Source organism: Lynx canadensis, chromosome F1, assembly GCF_007474595.2.
Source record: "Lynx canadensis isolate LIC74 chromosome F1, mLynCan4.pri.v2, whole genome shotgun sequence".
Classification (NCBI taxonomy): Eukaryota; Metazoa; Chordata; class Mammalia; order Carnivora; family Felidae; genus Lynx; species Lynx canadensis.
In genome coordinates, this window is record NC_044319.2 from 19,562,117 (window position 1) to 19,585,976 (window position 23,860).

Sequence of the window (23,860 nt, forward strand, 5' to 3'; positions counted from 1 at the left end):
CCACAGGTCCCCGCCTAATCTGGGCCTGTCTGCAGCCTCATGTTACAACACCTGCCTCCATTGCTCCCCCTCCAGCCCTACTCCTCTTCTCTCAGCCCCTCTCACTCACAGACTTTCATTTGCCATGGGGCCCTAGAACATTCCTCCCTTCCTTCCCGATTTAAATCCCTAGAATTCAATGTTCCAGAAGCCTCCGTCTTCAGCGTTTCAAGGATCTCTCCTCAGGGAAACCTTTCTTGACCTGCCTGAGTTAGATCCCTCCATTATACTTTATGCGACACTAATTTGGCATAGTTTTGTGGTTTTAATTCACGTCCATCTCCCCCGCTAAATTTGTAAAACTTCTGCCCACCATCGTGTATATTCCCTGTGCTGTGCTGAGCTTGTCACACAGAGGCACAGCCACGTGTATCACATCAAGGTGAATAAATGAATAAGCCCACTAATCCTAGCCACTAGACCACCAGGGAGCGGTGCAGAATAAGCCCACTAATAAGGAAGTGGTTGCATATGATACATATCCTCATTTTGGAGCACTAAACAGCTGTTAAAAAGAACAAGATGAAAAAAAAAAAGAACGAGATGTCTATTTTACTAATATGGAATGATGTCTATGACATACTGATTAAAAACAGTACAATACAGAACAGTGTGCATACTATGATCAATTAAATCGTTTATATATTTTGACAGAGAGCATATGCGTGTGCATGAGCAAGGTGGGGGTGGCAGAGAGAGGGAGGGAGGGAGAGAATCCCAGGCAGGCCCCACACTCCAGCACAGAGCCCGTTGTGGGGCTCGAACTTACAAACTGGGAGATCATGGCCTGAGCTGAAACCAAGAGTCAGACACTTGACCGACTGAGCCACCCAGGTGCCCTGATGATCGGTTATTTTTAAAAACTATGTATGTCTTTATTTAAAAACAAAAACAAAAACAAAACCTCTGTGTGTATGCATCGTGTGTACGTGTTTAAAAGATCTACCAAAGCAGCACCAAACTGCTTACTGTGGTTTCCCTGGAGAAAGGGAGTAAGACAGGCAGGTTAGATGGGGCACCTGGGTGGCTCAGTTGGTTGAGCATCTGACTTCAGCTCAGGTCATGATCTCACAGTTCCTGACTTTAAGCCCCGCATCGGGCTCTGTGCTGACAGCTCAGAGCCTGGAACCTGCTTCGGATTCTGTGTCTCCCTCTCCCTCTGCCCCTCCCCTGCTCGCAATCTGTCTTTCTCTCTCTCTCTCTCTCAAAAATAAATAAGCATTAAAAAAAAAAAAAAAAGGCAGGCAGGTTAGAGAAAAATAGGATAACAACTTCTACTCATAAACTTTTTGCTGCTTTGATTTTTTTCAATGACTGTTTTGTGATCATTTTAACAACACCGTTTTTAAAATAACGAGGCAATTCACTGAAGTTTAAGAAACTATTTCTACATACAGCAAAAATTTTTTAAAAATAATCACCACCCTGTATAGGATTTCTCAACAATAGCAAAGTTCCAGAAGAAGGCATCCTTCCACCTCAGGGCTTCCATCTAGCAATAAGCTGTGACAAAGAAGCCAGGGGAAGAGAACAGTTAGACATGCCAGCATTTGTTTAATTTGGGCCTTCCCTTCCCATGACTTTTATAAACAATAACTATTTTGAAAACTCACTGCTCTTTGATTCACTTACACAATCCGAGAAGAAAAATGAAGTGGAAGAAATAATAGTGCAAATTTCTCTTCATTTATTTAATTTTGTTGTTGTTGTTGAACACAAGTGATGACGTGAGGACACCTTTATTTCTCTTCGCTTGCTACGTAACAAATCTTTCGCGGTCTTTGCCACAGCTGCAGAGGAAGGAGTGGGGACAAATATCCTGATGATGTAGAGACAAGGTCATCCCATAGTTAATACCTCACTTGAGTTGTTGAGAGAAGTGTGTGCAGGTGGACAGACCCACAGCTGGTGAAAAAGAAGAGGTAGGTGTGTGGGAGCGATTTCTCCGGCAGCCAGCCGGCGGGGAAGAGCTGGGGAAAATCTTGAATATCGAATAAATACGGTCACTCGGAGCTGCATTGATTCTTTTTTCAGGCTAATGGTTCAGACGCTGGGACGGCCAAACAGTGACTAAAATATGAGTCAAATGCTTTCAAATCAAATCATCCCAAAGAAGCAGGAACACGGCGAGCAGGGAGCAGGTCATTAGGGGTTCTAACCAATACTTATTCAACCTGAAGAAACTCGCTCTCTTTAATGACTGCCTCTTTCAATCTAAGTCATTTTGTCGCTAGTGAGCTGAGGGCAATCGATCTTTATTACTGGTGACACCTACTGATCAGCTCTGAACAGAAGGAAAGGTAGCTGGGTTTGCACACTTTTCCCAACCCTGATCTTTCGTGCTTCTCTCTGCCAAGCAAGTCTTTGATTATCCCAAAGGGTGACAGGAAATTTTTTTAATTAGCCTCAAAGTTGGTGTCTTGATATTTTTGAAGACCAACTGTCATTTAAATACAAACTAGCTCAGGTTAAGAAGAAGTAAGGTTGGGAGCGCCTGGGTGGCTCAGTCAGTTGAGCGCCTGACTTGGGCTCAGGTTGTGATCTCTCGGTTTTGTGAGTTCTAGCCCCACATCGGGCTCGATGCTGTCAGCACAGAGCCTGCTTCAGATCCTCTGTCCTGCCCCCCCCCCCGCCCCTCCCCTGCTTGCAGGAAGAGGTGCAGCATGGGCTCTGGCCCTCACAGAAGCACCACAAGGTCCCACAACAGACACAGGGGTGGCTTCCCTGACACCCACCCCCCCACCTTCTGCTACTTTCTCGGTTTTCAATTCTTTCCCCAAATGTTCACTCCTGATTTTACAATTCAGTCCTTCCAAAAACCTTTTTAGGTGAGGAGATCCTGAGAAGATAGGTGTTTCCAAATGGCCTGAAGGACTTATCAGAAAACAAAGCCTCTTACTGCATTTATTGGAACAAATAAAAGTACTTATTCTCCTCAAGAATGAGTAAAAGTATCCCCAGCCCTGTGGTGTCAGGCGTCTGTTTTACCCCCACCCCACCACTCACTTTTTTGGGAATTATCACTCATGGAGTAGGACGAGTAGAGAACAACAAACAAATGTAGAGGACCTTGTCCCGCAGACCAGCCATGGGCAGAGACTGGAGCTCACATCGACCTAAGCTGGGCACTCAACTCACACTCTGCTCTCTTCTCTGCATGGATTCACTTAGATGTGAGGTAATATGTTGTGGGGCTTTTTGTGGGTTGTTTTTTTTTTTTTACATTTTTTGTTGTAGTAAAACATACGTAACATAAAATTCATCATTGTAACCATTTTTACATGTACGGTTCGGTGACATTAAGTATATTCTTCATTGTTGGGCAACCATCACCACTATCTACCCCTCAAACGTTTTCATCTTCCCAAACTGAGACTCTGTACTCACTAAACAATAACCCCCCCAGTCTGTCCTCCCCCCAGCCCCTGGCAACCAGCATTCTACTTCCTATCTCTATGAATTTGACTACCCTCGGTACTTCCTAGGAGTGGAATCACACCATGTCTGTCCTCTTGTGACTGGCTTATGTCACTTAGCATAACGTCTTCAAGGTTCATCATGTGGCAGCATGGGTCGGAATTTCATTTCTTTTTAAGGCTGGATAATATTCCTGTTGTGGGAATTTTTTCTACCCATTCATCTGTTGATGGACATTTGGTTTGTTTCCAGGCTGGCGCATTCTTAACTTACTCCCACAATTTAAGACTTGTAGACAGTTTAAAATCAATTCCATGTATGGCGTATTTACTACTCATTGTGATAGGAATTGTGGGAGGTACAAAGGTGAATCAGACATGGTACCCGCTTTCAAAAAACTTATGCTACCTTGGGAAAGGAGGAAAGAAAGAAGTAAAAGTAACGAGCATTTGCTAATAGCTCACCACGCACCGGATAATTTGCCCAATTGCTGCATGTGTTGCCCACGACAACGTTGTGAGGTAGATATTGTAATATCCACTTTACAGTGAGAAAATGGAGGCACACAGACCTTAAGTAACCACCTCCGAAGTGGTGAGACCAGGATGTGAACCCACATCTTAGATTCAGAATCCTGTGTTCATTCTACTAGACATGCTGCTCCCTCTGGTGCCAGGCAGAATGTGACAAATCCCAGGGAAAAAGCTACAGGAAGGTGGAAGGGAAGAAATGACCAGCCTCCTGAGGGGGCAGGCTCATGGCAGAGGTCAGTCTTGGAAGTTAGAAAGGTTCGTGTTTGACAGGGACAAGGGAGCAGAGGAAACTGCTTGAGCAGAGAAAAGGGGGGTTGGCAGGAAATCTAAGTACACATGGAGGGACCGGAGGCGTTGTGTAACTTGAGGCTGCAGAGCGTGGCAAGGTCATGGACACAAAGAAATGCTAGCTTAAGGAGTCTGGACTCCACCATGTAGACCAAGGGGAGCCATTGCAGGTTTTCTGAGAAGAGACACAGTCACAGCTGTACTTTAGGAAGGTCACCATGGCAACAATGTATAACAAGGACGGAGGGGTGGGGGACGTTTAAAGGTTGGAAAGCCAGTCAGAAAGTTACTGGAATTAGCAGATGAAACATAATTGGTTGGAATGGAAAAGAGGATACGGAGGTGAGAGATATCTTGAGAGGTGGGGATGACAGAACCCGGCCACTGAGGCATTGTGAACGGAACAGCCATACATCCTGCTTTGCCTGGGACACCTTACTTGCCTGGTGTAATTACTAACAGCCTCCTTTCCCTCTCCAATACGGACAAACTAGGACTATACAGTATGTGCCACACTATTTACTAGAAATAAGAAAACAGAATCGAAGATGCCTCTAAAAGATTCTGAACCTGGATTAATCAGGAAAGCGGTCACACCTTTAGAAACACTGGAGGTAAAGGAGGTTTTTTGGAAAGATGAGGAGCTTAGATTTAGACATGCTGAATTTGCTGCTGAGGTGAGGGTTTATTTCAGGGAGATAAGCACCTTGCCCGTGGATTTGCGCTGTATCACATGAAGGAAGGCATCATTGACCTAAAAAAAATTCAAAAATATATGGTCACGGTTGCATATTTCAATAAGCATTCTCTGGTAGGCCGAGTCTTAAAATAGCTAAAATATTAAGACGTGTCTCCAATGAACTGTATACAACTAACTATGCAATACTAGCTGAACAATCACCATACACTCAAAGGAAAATAATAATATTTAAGAATAACCCAGCTGCAGAATTTTTCGTTCCAAACTAACAATTTTCAACGTTGTCAGATAAGTGACAGCAGGTAAAAAGTCCTCAGGCCGCTCCATACTCTATTGTAATATTTCTGTGTGTTCTAGCTCTTGAAAGAATGCAGCCACTGCCAGAAGAATCAATAGTTTAATATTTTACAATTTTTATCTTATTAAAATTGTCCTGTTTCCAGTGTAACCGAAATTGCAATCTATCTCAAATCCTATTTTTTTTAGAAGTACAAGGCTATAAAACATAAATTAAAAATCAGCCACAGTAATAAAAACAGTGCGATACTGGCGAGAGAATAAGTGCATCAACGGAACACACGAGAGCCCAAAACAGGCCCCCACGAAGACAGTCAACTGAGCCTTAACAAAGGAGCAAAGCAAACTCAGTGCAGAGGGGACGGTCGTTTCAAGAAATGGCACGAGCGGGATGCCTGGGTGGCTCCGTCAGTTAAGCGTCCACCTTTGGCTCAGGTCATGATCTCACGGTCCGTGGGATGAAGCCCCGTGTCGGGCTCTGTGCTGACAGTGCGGAGCCTGCTTGGGATTTCCCTTCACTCTCCCTCTGCTACCCTCCCTCACGCTTGCTCTGTCTCTCTCTTCTTCTCCCTCTCAAAAATAAATAAACATTTAAAAAAAATAAGAAGAAGAAATGAGCTATCAAGCCACGAAAAGACATGGGAGAACATTAAATGCATATTGGGTTTTTTTTTTAAAAATTTTTTAATGTTTATTTATTTTTGAGAGAGAGAGAGAGAGAGACAGAGTGTGAGCAGGGGTGGGGAGGGGCAGAGAGAGAGGAAGACACAGAACTCGAAGCAGGCTCCAGGCTCTGAGTTGTCAGCACAGAGCCAGACGCAGGGCTCGAACTCACGCACCGTGAGACCATGACCTGAACCAGAGTAGGATGCTTAACTGACTGAGTCACCCAGGCGCCCCTAAATGCATATTGTTAAGTAAGAGAAGCCAGTCTCAAAAGTCTGCATACTATACGATCCCAACCACATGACATTCTGTAAAAGCTAAAACTGTAGAGACAGTAAGAAGATCTGTGGCTGTCAGGGGTTGGGGTTGGGAGCAGGGGTGAATACATGGAGCCCAGGGGATTCTTTAGAGCAGTGAAGCTGTTCTGTATGATACTGTAATGATGGATACATGACAGTATACATTCGTTTTGGTAAAACGTATAGACCTGTACAGCACAAGAGTGATCCCTAATGTAAACCATGGACTTCAGTTAATAATAATGTATCAACATCGGCTTATCACTTGTAGCAAATGTACCACACCAATGCAATATGTTAATACTAGTGGAAACTGGGTGGTGGGAGAAGGAATATATGTGAATGCTACATACTTTCTGTGGAATTTTTCTGTAAACCTAAAACTGCTGGAAAAGTAAGTAAAGTCTACTGATTTTTAATAAAATAAACAACAAATGCACAAAATTGAAATTGAAAAAAGCAAACAGAAGATAATAGAAGTGTCATTATTTGCATAGAATGTAATAATCTACATAGAAAAGCTAATCAAAGCAACAGATAAGCAAATGAGAAAGGCCAGCATATTGTGAGATAGAGATCAGCTAACAAAAATTACTGACATCTATATAAAAAAATAATCAAGTAGGAAATATAACAGAAATAAAATAGTGTTCTCAAAGGCAACAAAAGCAGTAAAGTACTTATAATTAACATAATTAAGAACGACCCACAGACTTTATGGAGAAAAACTTTGAAATCTATTTACAAACATGAAACATCTGAATAAATGGCAATATATCCCTCTTCACAAATGAGACAACATTGTAAAAACATCAGTACCTCCCCCAAATTAATCTATAATGTCGATGGAACTCCAATGTCAGTCAGATATTTTTCAGGAACTAAACAAATCTATTCCAAAATTTACCTAAAAGGATAAAGATTCACAAAGAATCTTTAGGAGTTTAAGAAAGAACAAAGGTTGGAATAGTGGCCCTTCAGATAGGAAAACATACTTCACAACTATAAAGACAACAACTGTATGATACTGTTATAGGAACAGATATCTGAACCAAGGGAATAGAAGAGAAAACAGAGTATATCTGGGAACTTGAAATAAGATGAAGGTAGCAACATAAATCAATGGAGAAACAATGAACTATTTGGTCTGGGAAAACTAGGTCACTGTAAGTAGAAAAATAAAAATTGCTTACCTAATGTATACCCAGTACAGAGGTGACTTCAGATGGATTAAAAGCATGAAATAGTGTGAAATAAAAGTACAAAGTTAGTAGAGAAAAATAGAGAAGATCACTGTGACCCAGATATAACAAAGGACTTTTTAAATATGTCCCAAATAGCACTAACCCACAAGGCAAAATATTGATGTGTTTGATTACATTAAATCTGGACAAAGATGACAGAGCAATGACAAATTTGGAGAGACAGACTTCTGCAAAGTCTCAAATTAGCATCTAGAACCTTGCTACTCACAGGGTGGTTCAAGGACCTGAGGCTTCTGTATCGTCTGGGAGCTTATTAGAAATGCACCATCTTGAGCCCTTTCCTACCTTGACTGAATCATAATCTGCATCTTAACAAGATCCCCAGGTGATTCATACTCACATTAAAATTTGAGAACTGCAGATTACACAAGGAAATTTTGCAAATTAGTAAGAAAGAGACAGGAAGCCCTGCAGAAAATCTCATGAAGGGCTTAAAATGCTATTCAAAGAAGTGGAAACCTGAATGTTTACCAAATCTATAAAGAGATGCTTACATTGATTAGAAATCAGGGAGATGCAAATTAAAATAATAAGATGCCACTTTACACCTATCAGTTTGGCAAAAATCAGAAAGTAGGACAATGCTACATATCAATGGGCTGGCGAAATAAGAATCCACGTGCACTGCTGGTGAGGGCGTGAACCAGTTGAGTCATCCTGGAGAGCGGTTTGCTGTCATACATCCTATGACCCAACAACCCTACTCCTGGGAAAATGCTCCCAAAGCAACATTGCACAGTCCCGACTGTGAGACCGTGTGACTGTGTATTATAGTGCTGATTATGGTGGCAGGGAATCAGGTCAAGGCCAGAGTGCATCACTAGGAAGCCGGTCTGTAAACTATGGCAGGTGCACACCGCTCTCTTCTAGGCAGCAGTGAGGAGCAATGAACCGGGTACAGCACCAGCAACATCGGTGGCGCTTAAAAAGACAGCACTGAGTGAAAAATGGAGAAACGGAACAAGGTCTACCGCACAACCTTATGCTGTTAGGTATTTGTGTCACTTGAAAATCAACTGACACACAAAAAATTGTATGTTTTACAAGGAAATATAATCCAAGCATACGTATCAAACACATTATAGAGACTGACTCTGAGGAGGGAAACAAGAGTAGAGGACAGTAGTGGGCAACGAGAATAAAGGGAATAAGTAAATACAGATATCCAGAAATACACAGACCTAAAAGCAGAAGACGGCCCAACAATGAAAATGTGCTTTGATTTTTTGGGATGAGCACTGGGTGTTGTATGTAAGCCAATTCGACAATAAATCATATTCATTAAAAAAATAAAATGTAGGGGCGCCTGGGTGGCACAGTCGGTTAAGCGTCCGACTTCAGCCAGGTCACGATCTCGAGGTCCGTGAGTTCGAGCCCCGCGTCGGGCTCTGGGCTGATGGTTCAGAGCCTGGAGCCTGTTTCCGATTCTGTGTCTCCCTCTCTCTCTGCCCCTCCCCCGTTCATGCTCTGTCTCTCTCTGTCCCAAAAATAAATAAACGTTGAAAAAAAAATTTTTTTTAAATAAAAAAATAAATAATAAATAAATAAATAAATAAATAAATAAATAAATAAATAAATAAAATGTAAAAAAAAATAAAAATAGTAATAAAAAGAAACTGGGCTTTGAAATGAGGAATATGAATATAGCCAACCTTCCCACGGAAACTCTTCCCAAAAAGCATAGAAAAAAATAAGCAGAAAAACAAATCAATCAATCAAACAAATCAATTCTCTGCAGCATGAAATCTCTGGTTTCAAAAACATCTGTCTTGCAGGGCTTTGTGCCTTACAGAGACCTCTCCAATCCACGTAAATTTAGACATACTCAAAGGAGGTAGAAAAGGTAGAAGAGGTCTAAGACACGTGTTTTGAAACATGCATCCCTGCCCTGTCGATCACTCAGAGGTACAGCTCCAGGCGACTTACAGCTGTATCTCACCGTCAGTTTGAAGCTGCCTGTTCCCAGAGATCTGTCTCAGCCCAAAGATAGGAAATACTCCGAAAGCAAGTGCGATTCGAGATAGCGATCCCTCTTTTACTGGCTTCCTAGAGAAATGAGGAATCTCCTACAGATTAATGTTGACATACAAAGAAAGTTGTCCGTTTAAGTTGTCCGTAAAAGTTGTCCATTTAAACAAGCTAAAGCTTGTTTTTAATCACTTGGCTTATGTATGTATGTATAGAACTGTAGCACATATTTACCTAACTTCTTTAAAAGATAATACTGGTGGGAAACACCAACTTTTTGTTCCGTGATTTGGGGATCTCATAATTTTGAACATCTGTGATTTTCCCTTCTGTTTTTCTGGGCTTCTATGTCCATTTGCCACTTCTGCTGTGATTGTAGCTACTTCTAAGAATAATCCAACTCTGTCTCCTTTCTACCTTCTGGTTTCTATCCAGGCAACCAGTGGTGTTCCGGACTGGATGCTCAGAGTGTGATAAGGCTCTGAGTGAGAAACTAAGAAGGAAAGTGCATGGCATCAGACCAGACTCTTTTGATAGCTAATTCAGATGCCTGGGGACATTTTCCCTCTGTATTCTACAGGCTGCCCCCAGAGAGGGAGGCTGTTCCATACCACTCCCTACATAGACACCCAGGCTGTTCCCAGAACCCTCCCTCGCACAGGGTGAAGCCATAATTAAATCTGTCTCTGGAGATATGCAACTCAGAATAATATGGGGGCAGGGTGGGGATATTGCTTTTGTCTTAGGTTCTGCTCTTAGAATTTTTAATTAGCTTATCAAGCACGAATAATCAAAATAAGCTACAGTTCCCTAAATATATCATGCTGATTCATACCTCCTTAGAATCCAACTCTTTCCCCCTATTGTAACCCTGTCCTGAGATCTTCCCAACAAAACAAACGCCTAAAGTCTGTTTTTATTGACTGGCATACACACGGTACCCAGTGAATGCTGACGAAGAAAATAAACTCATGAGTGAATGACCATATCTAGGACTGAGTGGGATTGTTTTCAAAAGGTAAAAATGCTTAGTTAGTGATATGTCGTCAGAGTTGCATTATACTCCTCATGTCATTGCTCTAATACATGTTCATCTGAATCTTCTTTTAAAAGTCAGCCGATACATTTTACCAAAAAAGAGGTAGATGACAAATGAGCATGTGAAAACATACTCAAGATCAATAGAGCAATGCAAATTAAACCCACAGTCAGATACCACTATAAACCTACTGGGACGGCCACCATTAAAGAAAACAGGTGACAATACAAAGTTCTGGCAGATGGCAAACAACTAGACTCTCCCATATTGTTGGTGGGAATGCAAAAGAATGCAACCATTCTCATAAACGGTTGGTCATTTATTAAAAGTTAAACATAGGGGAGCCTGGGTGGTGCAGTCAGTTAAGCATCATCTGACTTCGGTTCAGGTCATGATCTCACGGTTCGTGAGTTAGAGCCCCGTGTTGGGCTCTGTGCTGACAGCTCAGAGCCTGGAGGTTGCTTCGGATTCTGTGTCCCCCTCTCTCTCTGCCCCACTCCTGGTTGCACTCTGTCTCTCTCTGTCTCTCAAAAATGAATAAATGTTAAAAAAAATTTTTTTTAACTTAAAGAGTAATTTAATTTTTATGAATATTCCACAGATATGGGGCACCTGGGTGGCTCAGTTGGTTAAGTGTAAAACTCTTGGTTTCAGCTCAGGTCATGATCTCACAGTTCATGAGTTCGAGTCCCATATCACACCGGTGGTGTGGAGCCTGCTCAGGATTCTTTCTCTCTCCTTTTCGCTCTGGCCCTCCACTGCTCATGCTCTCTCTCTCACTCTCTCCCTCTCTCTCTCTCTCTCAAAATTAACAAACAAAAAAAAGAGAATAGCCCACAGATAGGAGTGTCTGGGTGGCTCAGTCTGTTAAGCATCCAACTCTTGATCTCAGCTCAGGTCTTGATCTCAGGGTTGTGAGTTCAAGCCCCATGTTGGGATCTGTGCTGGGCATGAAAGTCTACCTTAAAATAAAAAAGAATATTCCACACATACACTCAGGAAACTTCAAGTAAACAATTTCTATCTATCAAATCTATTCATGTAGTAACCTCACCTGACCTTGGTATAATAATCAAGCTCAGATCTCTAGGATTTAAATATTGTCTAGTTGAGATGTGTGTGAGCTTCTCCCTACAGAACACAGACTTGGCACATCTAAATAAGGCCATCCTCTGAACAGATCACGGGACACATTCATGGCCCACCCATCATGGCACGGGTGCAACCCTTCAGCAAATAATACATTCTAGTTAAAATTCACAATCTAAAGGCTGTTTCTCTAATCCTGCCCATGAAATGTCAACATATGTGTTACAGTTCATGGGACGTGAAAAAGCTCAACTCTAACCATTTTATGATGGCGAGGTATTTTGCCTTAAACAATATATTAAGAGTTTGCTATGTGCTTTTACACGTGTTATCTTATGTGATCTTCATAACCACCTTAGTACGTAGAGTATATTGCTGTCCCTATCACACATGAGGAAACTAAGGCACAGAGATGTGAGTAATTTGCCCATAGCCAGTTAAGAGGTAGGGCCAGGATCTGAACCCAGGTGGTCTAACCCTATAGCCCCCTCCTCTCAATCAGTCATTCAACAGATACATGAGTACCTACCAGAATCTGGAGACAAAGAGATGCATGGCCCCTGCCCACATGGAGTTCATAGTCTATAGGAATGACAAGTATCGAGTAATTACGAGTAGATGAACAAAAAGCACAGAGGGCTACAGAAGTTCATACCCATGCCTACTAAAAAGACTATGGTACAAAGTATGTGGTCATATTAATATCAACTACCAAGGTCAAATCTATAAGCCCACATATTCAGGAGAAAACACAAACTAGGAAACACTAGCATCTCTGATATTATATGTATATACTGGTGTATATACGTACAGAGGTCATTTTCCAAGCCCAGACAGGTTCTGATAAATAATTTTTTTCTAATACATTAACTGATTTACATAAAAAATATTACCCAGGCTTTACAGTTAAGTCAAATTAACAACATATATTCATTTAATCATCTTCATTTTAAAAGAATAAAACCTGAGTTCCTGGGTGGCTCAGTTGGTTCAATGTCTGACTCTTGGTTTCAGCTCAGGTCGTGATCTCCCAGTTTGTGGGATCGAGCCCTGATTTGGGCTCTGTGCTGACAGGGCAGAACCTGCTTGAGATTCTCTTTCTCCCTCTCTCTGCCTCTCCCCAACTCACATTCTTTCACTCTCTCTCAAAATAAATTTAAAAAGTAAATTAAATTAAATTAAAAAAAAAACCTAAAATCTATAAATTCCAGTACTGCTTGGAAAAATCCAAGATTCCTGGTTGTTTTAACTATAAGATAGCTCTTTCACATAATAATTCTCTGATAGATGAACAAACTTTATACTCTAGAATAGGTTTCTAAGAAGCAACTTCCTCGTTTGTATGAGGAAAGGGTCTGCCTTAGCCATAAGGAGCCCAGAATCTGGCTTCAAACCAACGTGAACTGGATTCCAGGTCTGTCACTTACTATATAATATCGAGCAGGTTTCTTAGCTCCTACAAGTCTTGATTTCTTCATCTGTAAAACGTGATAAAAATGGCTCACACGTCAAGGGAGCATCACAAAGATGAAATGAGAAAATACATGTAAAAGCGTTTAGCACCGTTCTTGACCCATAGTATACACCTAACCTACGGGAGCTGCCATTATTATATTATTACTATTCCTCTATGTGGTTTGAATATTGAAAAAAAGAGACAGAGAAAGAGAAGAAATAGTAAAGGGACGGTGTGTGAATGAAATGTTTGAAATTGTTAGGGAGAATGGTCTCAGAGGGCCCGGTGATAGCAGGAAGGTCAGCAGTGTGGGAAGAACCAGAAAAACCCTACATGTGGAGCCCTCATTGGAAAGGAGAGGACAAGCTGACAGGAGGGTAGTAATTAGATAGCTAATTTGTGTTTAAGAGAAGAGAGAACTTCGGGCACGTGGGGGGCTCAGTCAGTTAAGTGTCTGATTCTCAGTTTCAGTTCAGGTCATGATCTCAAGTTTTGTGGCTTCAAACCCCACATCTGGCTCTGTGCTGACAGTGTGGAGCCTGCTTGGGATTCTCTCTCTCTCCCCCTGTCTCTGCACCTCCCCTGCTCACTCTCTGTCTCTCTCAAAATAAATAAGTAAACTTTTAAAAAAGAGAACAGAGGGGCACGTGGGTGGCGCATTCGGTTAAGCATCTGACTTCAGCTCAGGTCATGATCTCACAGTTTGTGGGTTTGAGCCCCATGTCGAGCTCTGTGCTGACAACTTGGAGCCTGGAGCCTGCTTCAGATTCTGTGTCTCCCTCTCTGCCCCTTCCCCGCTCGCACTCTATCTCCCAAAAATAAGTAAACATTAAAAAAATTTTTTTAATTAAAAAAAAAGAACAGAGAACTTCAGTGTGAGTGATTAAAACAATAATCCAACTCTGGTTTTCTCTCATGCCTGAGCAGCACTTAGAACACGTCAGTGGAGAGAAGAGACTGTTTAAACTAGCAAGTGTTTCCGTACCTGTCCTAACTGTCCTCATCTTCTATCGACAGGTATACATGAGCTTTAGGTAAAGCAAACCTCGGTTCACAGGCACATGATAAAAGTCACAAGACGGAAGGGGACTCAGCAATTCTGGAAACTGGTGGTTTTCAAGTTTTTTAAGCCACAAAACCTTTTAACACAAGAAACAGATGAACAAAAAGGTAAAAATGTGCAGCTACTCAGACCCCAGCAGAGATGGGGTCCCAGAGGCCAGGCAGCTCGGGTCACCTGCCCACCCCTGCACACTGCCGCCCCTGAAGTACATAACCTGCTGCAGAGGCGTGGAGACTGATGGTCGGAGGGCAGAGGAGACTTCCACGAAGGAGCAACTGAAGGCACAGGTGGAAATAGAATCCGACCAGTTTTCCCGTGGCCAGTCAGGTTCTCTTTTTACCACCAAATGCTACCCTCTTGACTGTCGTACCAAAAAGGAGAAGAAGAAAGTAAACCATGTTTGAGAAGAATATGCCCCAGCATAGGAAAAAATAAAAATAAAGATGGAAGGCTGGTGAGCAGTAAAGTCTGGCACTGACAGCTTGGGCTCAACTAATCCGCACGGGAACAAAACGCTGCCCCATCCAGGGCCGACTCAAGCTACCAAAACAGTTTTTTGAATGTTAAAACAAATTAAGCCAAAAAAAAAAAAAAAAAAGGAAAAGAAAAGACTTCGCAGTGAATTCACAGTGAATACCTAACAGATTCACATTTACAACTATATTGCATATGCATGCACACAATTACAGGGGAGGAAGTCTAAGCCACACTAATGGGACTGAGGGGGAATGAAAGAAGGGAGTGAACAGCCAACAAAATTAACTACAGTGACTAATGGATGAATTACAGTCTTATGATGCTGGGCATGATACAGTGTTTTGTTCTCAGAACCTCGGCTTAGATCATCTGGTTGTACTTTAAAGCGTCTGTATGCTAAAATCAAAGGTCAAGTTAAATGCTTGCTTCTTAGACTTGTATGTTGTGGAGTTCAGAGTTCATTTAAACACGGGTAAATTATTTTCTAAAGCACCGTCACTTCCCCCTGTTTAAGAAACCCATGACATACATACAGTCTCAATATCCAGCTTCTTCATGGCCTGGGCAAATTCGGTTTCCCAGGTGGCTCACTAGGCCCGAGGCTACGGCCGTACAAACCAGAAGACGGGGAGAAATCCTGTGGCCCTGCAGCCCGTGAGACTCCATTATTCTGCATTGCATTTTCACCTTTTCATTGCATAAAAGGAGGATTTATGGGCTCCAGAGAGAAACTACCCAGTCGTTCGACACAGATTATGTGCTGGCATTAGGCACATCACATCCCTTAAGAGCATCTCACCTCCTCCAGCTTAAAAACCGCTCCGATGTGTGGCTGGATGCGCCCTTGCTGGCAGTACTGAAGAGCAGAGGACAGGATTCTGGAGAAGATGGGAAAGTTCTGCTCTTTGTATCGGCCCCAGTACAGACCCATAGCAGAGACATTCTTCAGGAGCAGAAGGTTGGCCGGCACAGAAGCAATGGTTCCTCCAGCAAAACCCACCACCACAATCCTGCCCTCCCAGGCCAGGCTGAGGGAAGAAAAGAGAAGAAGAAGAAATTATACAAAGCAATGTATATTCACATTCATTGGAATGGCTACTATAAAAAACAACAACAACAACAGGAAATAACAAGTGTTAGCAAGGATGTCGAGAAACTGGAACCCTCATGTACTGTGGGTGGGACTGTGAAATGGTTCAAGTGGAAAACAGTATGGAGGTTCCTCAGATAACTAAAAATGGAACTTACCATACAATCAGGCAATGCCATTCTGGGTCTCTATCCAAAATAATCGAAAACAGGGTCTTTTCCTTAAACTTTTTTTAAAGTTTAGTTATTTACTAGAGAGAAAGAGAGAGCATAAGCGGGGAAGGGACAGAGAGAGGGAGACGCAGAATCTAAAACAGGCTCTAGGCTCTCAGCTGTCAGCACAGAGCCCGACGTGGGGCTTGAACTCACGAAATCCGAGATCATGACCTGAATCGAACTTGGACACTTAACTGACTGAGCCACCAGGCACCTTGAAAATAGGATCTTGAAGAGATAGTTTTACTCCCACATTCATAGCAGCACTATCTACAATAGCCAAGAGGTAGAAACAACCCAAATGTCCCTGAACTGATGGATGGATAAACAAAATGTGTTATATACATACAACAGAATATTATTCAGCTTTAAAAAGGAAGGAAATCCTGGGGCACCTGGGTGGCTCAGTCGGTTGGGTGTCCGACTTCGGCTCAGGTCACGATCTCGTAGTTTGTGAGTTCGAGCCCCGTGTCGGGCTCTGTGCTGACAGCTCAGAGCCTGGAGCCTGCTTTAGATTCTATGTCTCCCTCTCTCTCTGCCCCTCCCCTACTCACACTCTGTCTCTCTCTTTCTTTCTCTCTCTCAAAAATAAATAAACATTAAAAAAATAAAAAAAAAAAAAAGGAAGGAAATCCTGTCACATGCTATGTCATAGATGAACCTTGAGGACATCATGCTAAATGAGATAAGCGAGTTACAGAAAGACAAATACTGTAGGCTTCCACTATTTTGAGGGATCTAAAGTAGTCAAAGTCATAAAAACAGAAAATAAAGTGGTGGTTACCAGGGGCTGGGTGGAGGGAGAAATAGGAATTGTTTAATGGGTAAAGAATTTCAGATTTGCAAGATGAAAAAAATTGTGGAGATCTACCTCGCAACAATATAAATATACTTTACGCTTAAATTACTTAAAATGGTTAATATAAAATATAATATAAAATATATATTGTAAATTTATATATTATATGTATAAATATATATTTATTTATATATATAATATATATTTATACATATAATATATATATTTATATATATAAATATAATATAAAATATAATATAAAATTATATAAAATATAAAATACAAAAATGGTTAATATAAAATATAATAAAAAATATACTTAAAAATGGTTAATATAAAAAATAGCTACTATAGCAAATTTTATGTTATGTATTTTTTTTTTAGCCACAGTAAAAAGTGTAGAATGAAAAAAAAAAGCAATCTACATTAATTCATAGAGATAAAAAGTAGAAGTTATCAGGGAGGTGGGGGGAGGGGGAGAGGGGCAGTTATTATTTAACAGGTATAGAGTATTAGTTGGGGACAGTTACACAACATTGGGAGCATACTTAATGTCAATGAATTGTACATTTACAAGTGTTTAAAATGATAAGTACTAAGTTATGTATATTTTACCACAACTTAAAAAAGCAGCATGCATTAAACCCCCAGCTAGGAATTCCTCTTAACTTTACAAACTGGCAGAGGTGACCCGCCCTGTATCGCTCTGCATTCTTCAGTAGAAACCATAAAAATAAGTCATAAGCAAGACAGTAGGAGGCCAGAGGAATGAGCCAGTTTTATAAGAGGACCGACTTTAGAATTAAGGCTAGGGGAGCACGTAGGTGGCTCAGTCAGTTGAGGGTCTGATTTCAGCTCAGGTCATGATCTCACAGTTCCTGGGTTCGAGCCTTACGTCGGGCCCTGTGCTGATAGTTCGGAGCCTGGAGCCTGCTTCTGATTCTGTGTTTCCCGCTCTTTCTGTCCCTCCCCTGGTCATCCTCTAACTCTCAAAAAAAAAAAAAAAAAAAAAAAAAAAAAAAAAAAATTAAAAAAAAAAAGAATTAAGGCTATCTATTTAACTACTCCTCTACTTCATAGAAGGAAACATTCTTATATGCTATACTTCAAGACAACTCAGGGATGTCTGGGTGGCTCAGTCAGTTAAGCATCTGACTCTTGATTTCTGCTCAGGTCACGATCTCACAGTTCATGGGATCGAGTCCCACCTCTGGCTCTACACTGTCAGCATAGGGCCTGCTGGGGATTCTCTCTCTCCCTCCCTCTCTACCTCTCCCCTGCTTGCTTGCTTTCTCTCAAATAAAAATAAATAAATTAATTAATAATAATAAAAAATAAAACATAAAAAAGACAACTCAGTTTGAAGATTTTGAACTTAGGAACAGGAATAAAAAGATAGGTACCTTAATGAAACATCATTTGCTTTGTAAAAAAGAAAACTTACTTTAGGAGTCCTTTAAGTTATGTGCTTCTCTAGAGAATTTTGAATAATCTATAAAAATTCACACAAGTTTTCTGCAGCCCATTCTGAGAAGCACAATACAGTTTCACACTAAGCAAGAAGTTATAAAAATGCATTTTACAAACATCTTTGATCCAAAATGCATATATATTTGTTTGGCTTTTGCTTTTTGCTTTTCTTCATTAGAGGGAAGTAAGAAGTCATTGGCACAACACTTTTACCCATTACCTAGAAGGTAAGAGAAAGGTAAGAGTTAGGAGCTCTCTGTCCTGGTTCTCCATTGAGTCAACACACCCCTTCCTTTGCTTCTGTAAGCACAGTACCCAGCACAGTGCAGTGATGCTCAGGGGCTATAGAACCAACTGGTTCCCTTCTGCAGGTAAGGTATTCTCTCTGCTTCTGTTTCCTCAACTTTAAAATGAGATAAACCAGGCCTGGGTGCCTCAGTTGGTTGAGCGTCCAACTTAGGCTCAGGTCGTGATCTCACAGTCCGTGAGTTCGAGCCCCGCGTCGGGCTCTGTGCTGACAGCTCAGAGCCTGGAGCCTGTTTCAGATTCTGTGTCTCCCTCTCTCTCTGCCTCTCCCCTGTTCATGCTCTGTCTCTCTCTGTCTCAAAAAAAACAAAAACAAAAACAAAAGAAGTTTAAAAAAAAACAGAAAAACAAGCCAAGGAGACACCTAGACTGCTGGCTGCTTCTGAAACCAGTGAGATCAAAAGAGTCTACACTTGGGTGCACAGATAGCTAGGGAACGGCCACGCCAGTCATTCTAACATCTGAACGATGATCTCAAGAATTACCCACACTATGTATATAAAGTAGTTAATGGGGGCCGGCATAGCTGAATTTAACACATGAATAATTTCTAAAGCATTCGATATTGCTAACTAGAGAGTCTACAGTCATTTTTTGGATATTTTCCAGTTGGATATCTTGTTTTTCTATATTTAAGCATTTCCTGATTTTCCCTCTGCTTCTATTGCTTTTCACCCTCCCACTCAGCTGTTCTCGTTGATGCCAATGCCTATAGGAAAAGTGAGCAGTAAAAATGGAAGAGAAGCAAGGCCAGAAGGAAGACGGGTCTAGAAAGGTTTCAGCAGATCCCCAGGTCCAGCCCCCTCTGGGAAAACCACCACATGCACCTGCGGAGAGCCTCCAGGAAGACATCTCCTCCCACAGCGTCGATGACCACGTTCACCCCATCACTGCCCACCAGCTTCCTCACTGCCTCCTTCAGGCTGCCCTGACTATAGTTCACGATGGACTGTGCACCCTTCCGCATCGCCAGCCTGCACTTCTCGTCACTTCCGGCTGCAGCTATTACCTGCAGAAAGAATACAAAGCTTTCGACGATCCAGAATATATATCAAAAGGGGTTCACCCCACCCACCCAGCCTCCAACCACAGAGTACTAAACAAGGAAACCAACGTCACCTTGCTACCCTAGCATCAGCCTCAATCCCACACATCAGGGCCAACAGACAGCACCATCACACTGGCCCCTCTGTCCCCCCCACCCCCACTGGCCATGGGATCCACATTTCCGGGAATCCTGGAACGCCAATGAGTCTGGCTAGGAGATGGTTCAGGGGACACTCAGAAAGTCTTACCCAATGGGGCGTCTGGGTGGCTCAGTAGGTTAAGCGTCCAACTCTTGATTTCAGCTCAGGTCATGATCTCACGGTTCATGAGTTGCAGCCCCATATCGGACTCATGCTGACAGTGCGGACCCTTCTTGGGATTCTCTCTCTCCCTCCCTCTCTCTCCCCCCAGCCCTCAAGTGCTCTATCTCAAAAAAAAAAAAAAAAAAAAAGTCTGAAAGTCTTCTCCAAATATGAATTAAACCACCTTTTAATGAATACCTACTATGAGTCAAGTAATAAAGATACCCAAGCTTAGAGTCAAGGTAGCAAGATAAAGCAGTATGATGATGGGGAAGTACAGACAGCTTCAGAAGTGCAGAGGAGAGGTATCCAACCTAGACCTAGGTCACGAAAGGCTTCCCAGAGAGCAAAACATGACTCAGTGGAAAGATCTTGAAGTTGGAAAGACCTGAATTCAAATCCTGACTCTGCTACTAACTAGCAGTGTTACCTAAGACAAATTACTTAGCAAGAAATAATACTAACTTAATGTTACAATGTGCCACGTACTATCCTAAATGCTTTATGTATACTAATAACTCACTTAGTCTTATCTTAATAGCCCAATGATACACACGCTATTAGCATCCCATTTTAGAGATAAAGAAACAAAGGCAAAAGAAGTTCAGTAACTTGCCCAAGGTCACAGAGTTAATGGGAGGCAGAACTGGGATCCAACCCCAAGTAATCCATCTCCAGAGTTCATGCTTTTAACCCCTATTCTGTCCACCAGCTTCCCTAAACTTACCCCAACTATAAAACAAGATTTATTTTTAAAATCAAATGGGGGGCACCTGAGTGGCTCAGTCGGTTAAGGGTCCGACTTCGGCTCAGGTCATATCTCACGACTCGTGAGTTTGAGCCCCACGTCAGGCTCTGTGCTGACAGCTCAGAGCCTGGAGCCTGTTTCAAGTTCTGTTGTCTCCCTCTCTCTCTGCCCCTCCCCTGCTCATGCTCTGTCTCTCTCTCAAAAATAAATAAACATTAAAAAGAATTTTTAATCAAATGGAATACTGTACATAAAGCACTTGGAAAACAAAGTGTTAGATAAATTGACTCTATTGTTACACATACACAATCACTTATTCTATTTAAACCTCATAAGAACATTATGGGGGAGGTATAATTCCTCCCATATTCTATAGATGGAGACCCAGATCTAGAGGTTGAGTAATTAACCCAGAATTAGCCAGGCAGTTAAGTGGTAGAACAATTATGCAAACCCAATGCTGCCTGCCTCCAAAGCCCACGCTTTTCCACTCCACCACTCTGGGAGAAAGCCATGCTGAAAGCCTGGCAAAGATGGCCATGGGCCACACTGTGAGGAGGCTGGGGTTTGGAAGTCTCCAGAAGTACTTCTAACACGTAAGTACCGCCTAAAAGTGCCTCATCACTGGATAGCACCCACCAGCCTGAGCAGTTTGGCCCCAAGGTGACATCCAGAACATGCATTCAAACACACAAGAACATCAATGCCCTTAAGATATTTCACACTCACCCATGACTCTTTGAGACTAAAAGCTACGCTCAGATACTCCCCAGGGGAACCCTCAAGTAGCTGCAAATTCACTGACGGTCATCAGCACACAGTGCCACAGAGGGCTGACACCAGCCTAGGGTCTGGGACTTGAGGCCAGTCTCGCTTCTCACAAGGTGCCAGGGAGGCCTGACACGAATCATGGTCTCCCCTGGTGGCTCACCTTCTTTATCTGTGAAATAGGGGTAATAAACACATTACCCATCTCCCAGGGGTGTGTTAGGATCCAAGGAAAGATAATTGGTGTGGAGGCACTTTGAAAGCAACATGAAATGCTGTGAATGGAAGGTGTTCTCAAAACAACCCGTTAGAAGTAGGTGGCCTGACGAGATTTCTAAAGTTGTTTTTATTATTTTGCTGTTGTTTGCATTTGCTTAAAACAGTTACGGCTGCTAAAGAAAATACAGCTTGGGTTAATTTTAATATCTGAATCAAAATGAGTTTTTCTCTCTACTTAACCTACCATAATGATCTAAAACAAATGGTGCAATTTTATCTTCCAAGAAATGTTAAATAGTCAGTGGTTCTAGACAATGAGACTAATTTTGGTCTCCCCACTGAGAGGTGCTAAAAGCCCTAGCTTTGACATGAAATGTGTTAATATTGCATGGAGAGCCTCCTGGTACCTAAGATTGCTTTCAGAACTCACATGTACTTCCCCAAAAGAACTTAATGCGAGAAAGGAGAGGGGCCACCAGAAGAAATTCCAAGGCAATCCAGTTATCTCCAAACCTGTGTATCTTGGTGCCTTCTGGATACCCCAACTGCACGTTCCACAGAAACCTCACATTTAATGCCTCCAAACCTGAGCTCACCAGTTCCTCCTGTCTTCTCAACTGCAATAAATGGCAAATCCACACGTTAACCTAGTTTGCTCCTTCCCACTCAATGTCTAATAATAACCAGATCCCTTTTTAAGAGATTCTCGCCGACACGCCGTGCCCTCTAATAGGTGTGCTGCACGTGTAATTTCAATATTCCCACAACGACCCTATGAGGAAAGCTTTATTTTACCAATGAGGAAACTGAAGCAATTAAGCGAAAGGCAGAGTTGGAATTTGAACCTAGGTCAGACTAATTTCAAAGTCCTTGTTCCCTCAACTGTATTAGGGAATGCTCTCCCGGCATCAAACTCTATTCTTTTCTACTTCAGTATCTCTCAACTCATTGCTTCCAGTGCCTCGGTTCCAGTATCATCACCTGTGGCTTGGATCACCCCAAGAGGCTGCTCTACATGCCTCCAGACCACCCCTGACTTTGCCGCATTCCTCATCCCCCCTCCTACCAGAATGAACTTTGCAAAATGCAAATACAATCATGGTACTTCCTAGTTCAAAGTCTTTAATAGCTCTCGATGGCTTCCAATAAATGTTCAAATTCTTCAGCGGTGCATGATCTGGTCTCTGCCCACCTCCCTGGAGTCACCTCCCACCATTCCCCACACAGACCCTTTGTTCCACAGATGCTACCAGCAATTCCCTGAATGCAACATGTGACATTCCATGTCTCTGTCCTCTGATCTGCCCTTCCACCACTAAAATGGCCCTCACTTCCCTTCTTCCTCCGTTCAACTGCTACCAGTCCTTCAAAAGTCAGCTTAAATGTCTACTCTCTCCAAGAAATCCTCCTTATCTGATACCCACAGCCTCAGAGTGATACCCCTACAGGGACTTGGGTCTTTCTTTCCTTTGTTTATTCATTCATTTAAGAAATAGTTATTCAGGGTGCCTGGGTGGCTCAGTTGGTTAAGTGGCTGACTCTCCATTTCAGCGCAGGTCTTGATCACAAGGTGGTAAGATCAAGTCCTGCATCAGGCTCAGTGCTAAGTGTAAAGCCTGCTTAAGATTCTCTCTCTCCCTCTCTCTCTCTCTGACCCTTCCATGTGCACTCATGTGGTCACTTGCTCTCTCGAAAAAAAAAAAAATTATATGTAAGAAATAGCTATTGAGTGCCTGCTATGGTCTAGGTACCATGCCAGGTGCTAGGACTACAATAATGAGCCAAAAAGACACTATTCCTGCCTTCATGGGGATTACAGTCAAGTAGGAAGGAGGCACTAATCCAAAAATGACAAAAGTAAAGGCTAGACCACACACTGAAGTGTACCATGAAAGAGACGTACAGGATGCTATGAGACCATATACAAACAGCCAGGGGCTGGGATGTGGGGACAGATTACCATCTCCTGAGGGACAAAGAATACTTCCCTGAAAATATGACATCTGAGTTTAAATTTGAAGTGCGGGGGCAGACAGTTCAGAAGAGCGTTACAGGTAGAGGAAATGGAATCTGCAGAAGCCACGGAGCAAGTCAGGCCTTGCCAGGTTTTGGTAACCAGAAGGAAGAGTGATCTACTCCAAGGTCCCCTCATCAGTCTGCAGGCAAACAGATGGCAAGACCCTAATCTGGGTTACTTTATCTCCTCAGTGCCTCGCACGTGATACTCATGAATGAATGAATGAATATATTCTATCTAGGTTTGAAAACTGGAGGAATGATTTTTTTTTTAATGTTTATTC

General features: G+C 42.2%; 1 protein-coding gene across 11 annotated transcripts in view; it reads right to left on the reverse strand.

Moving 5' to 3' along the window:
* Positions 1-1,703: 1,703 nt before the first annotated feature.
* The window catches only part of LOC115504914 (quinone oxidoreductase-like protein 2), a 29,484-nt gene continuing 7,327 nt past the window's right edge, over positions 1,704-23,860 (reverse strand). For 2 of the 11 annotated variants that reach the window (XM_032591724.1, XM_030302141.1), the window contains 4 exons: positions 19,304-19,485; positions 15,396-15,624; positions 4,984-5,031; positions 1,836-1,944 (listed from right to left, as the gene is read on the reverse strand). In XM_032591724.1, the coding sequence (XP_032447615.1) occupies positions 1,879-1,944; positions 4,984-5,031; positions 15,396-15,624; positions 19,304-19,485 (525 nt within the window). In that variant the 3' untranslated portion in view covers positions 1,836-1,878. The other 9 variants (XR_003965846.1, XR_003965845.1, XR_004343088.1 and 6 more) reach the window with 9 other exon arrangements.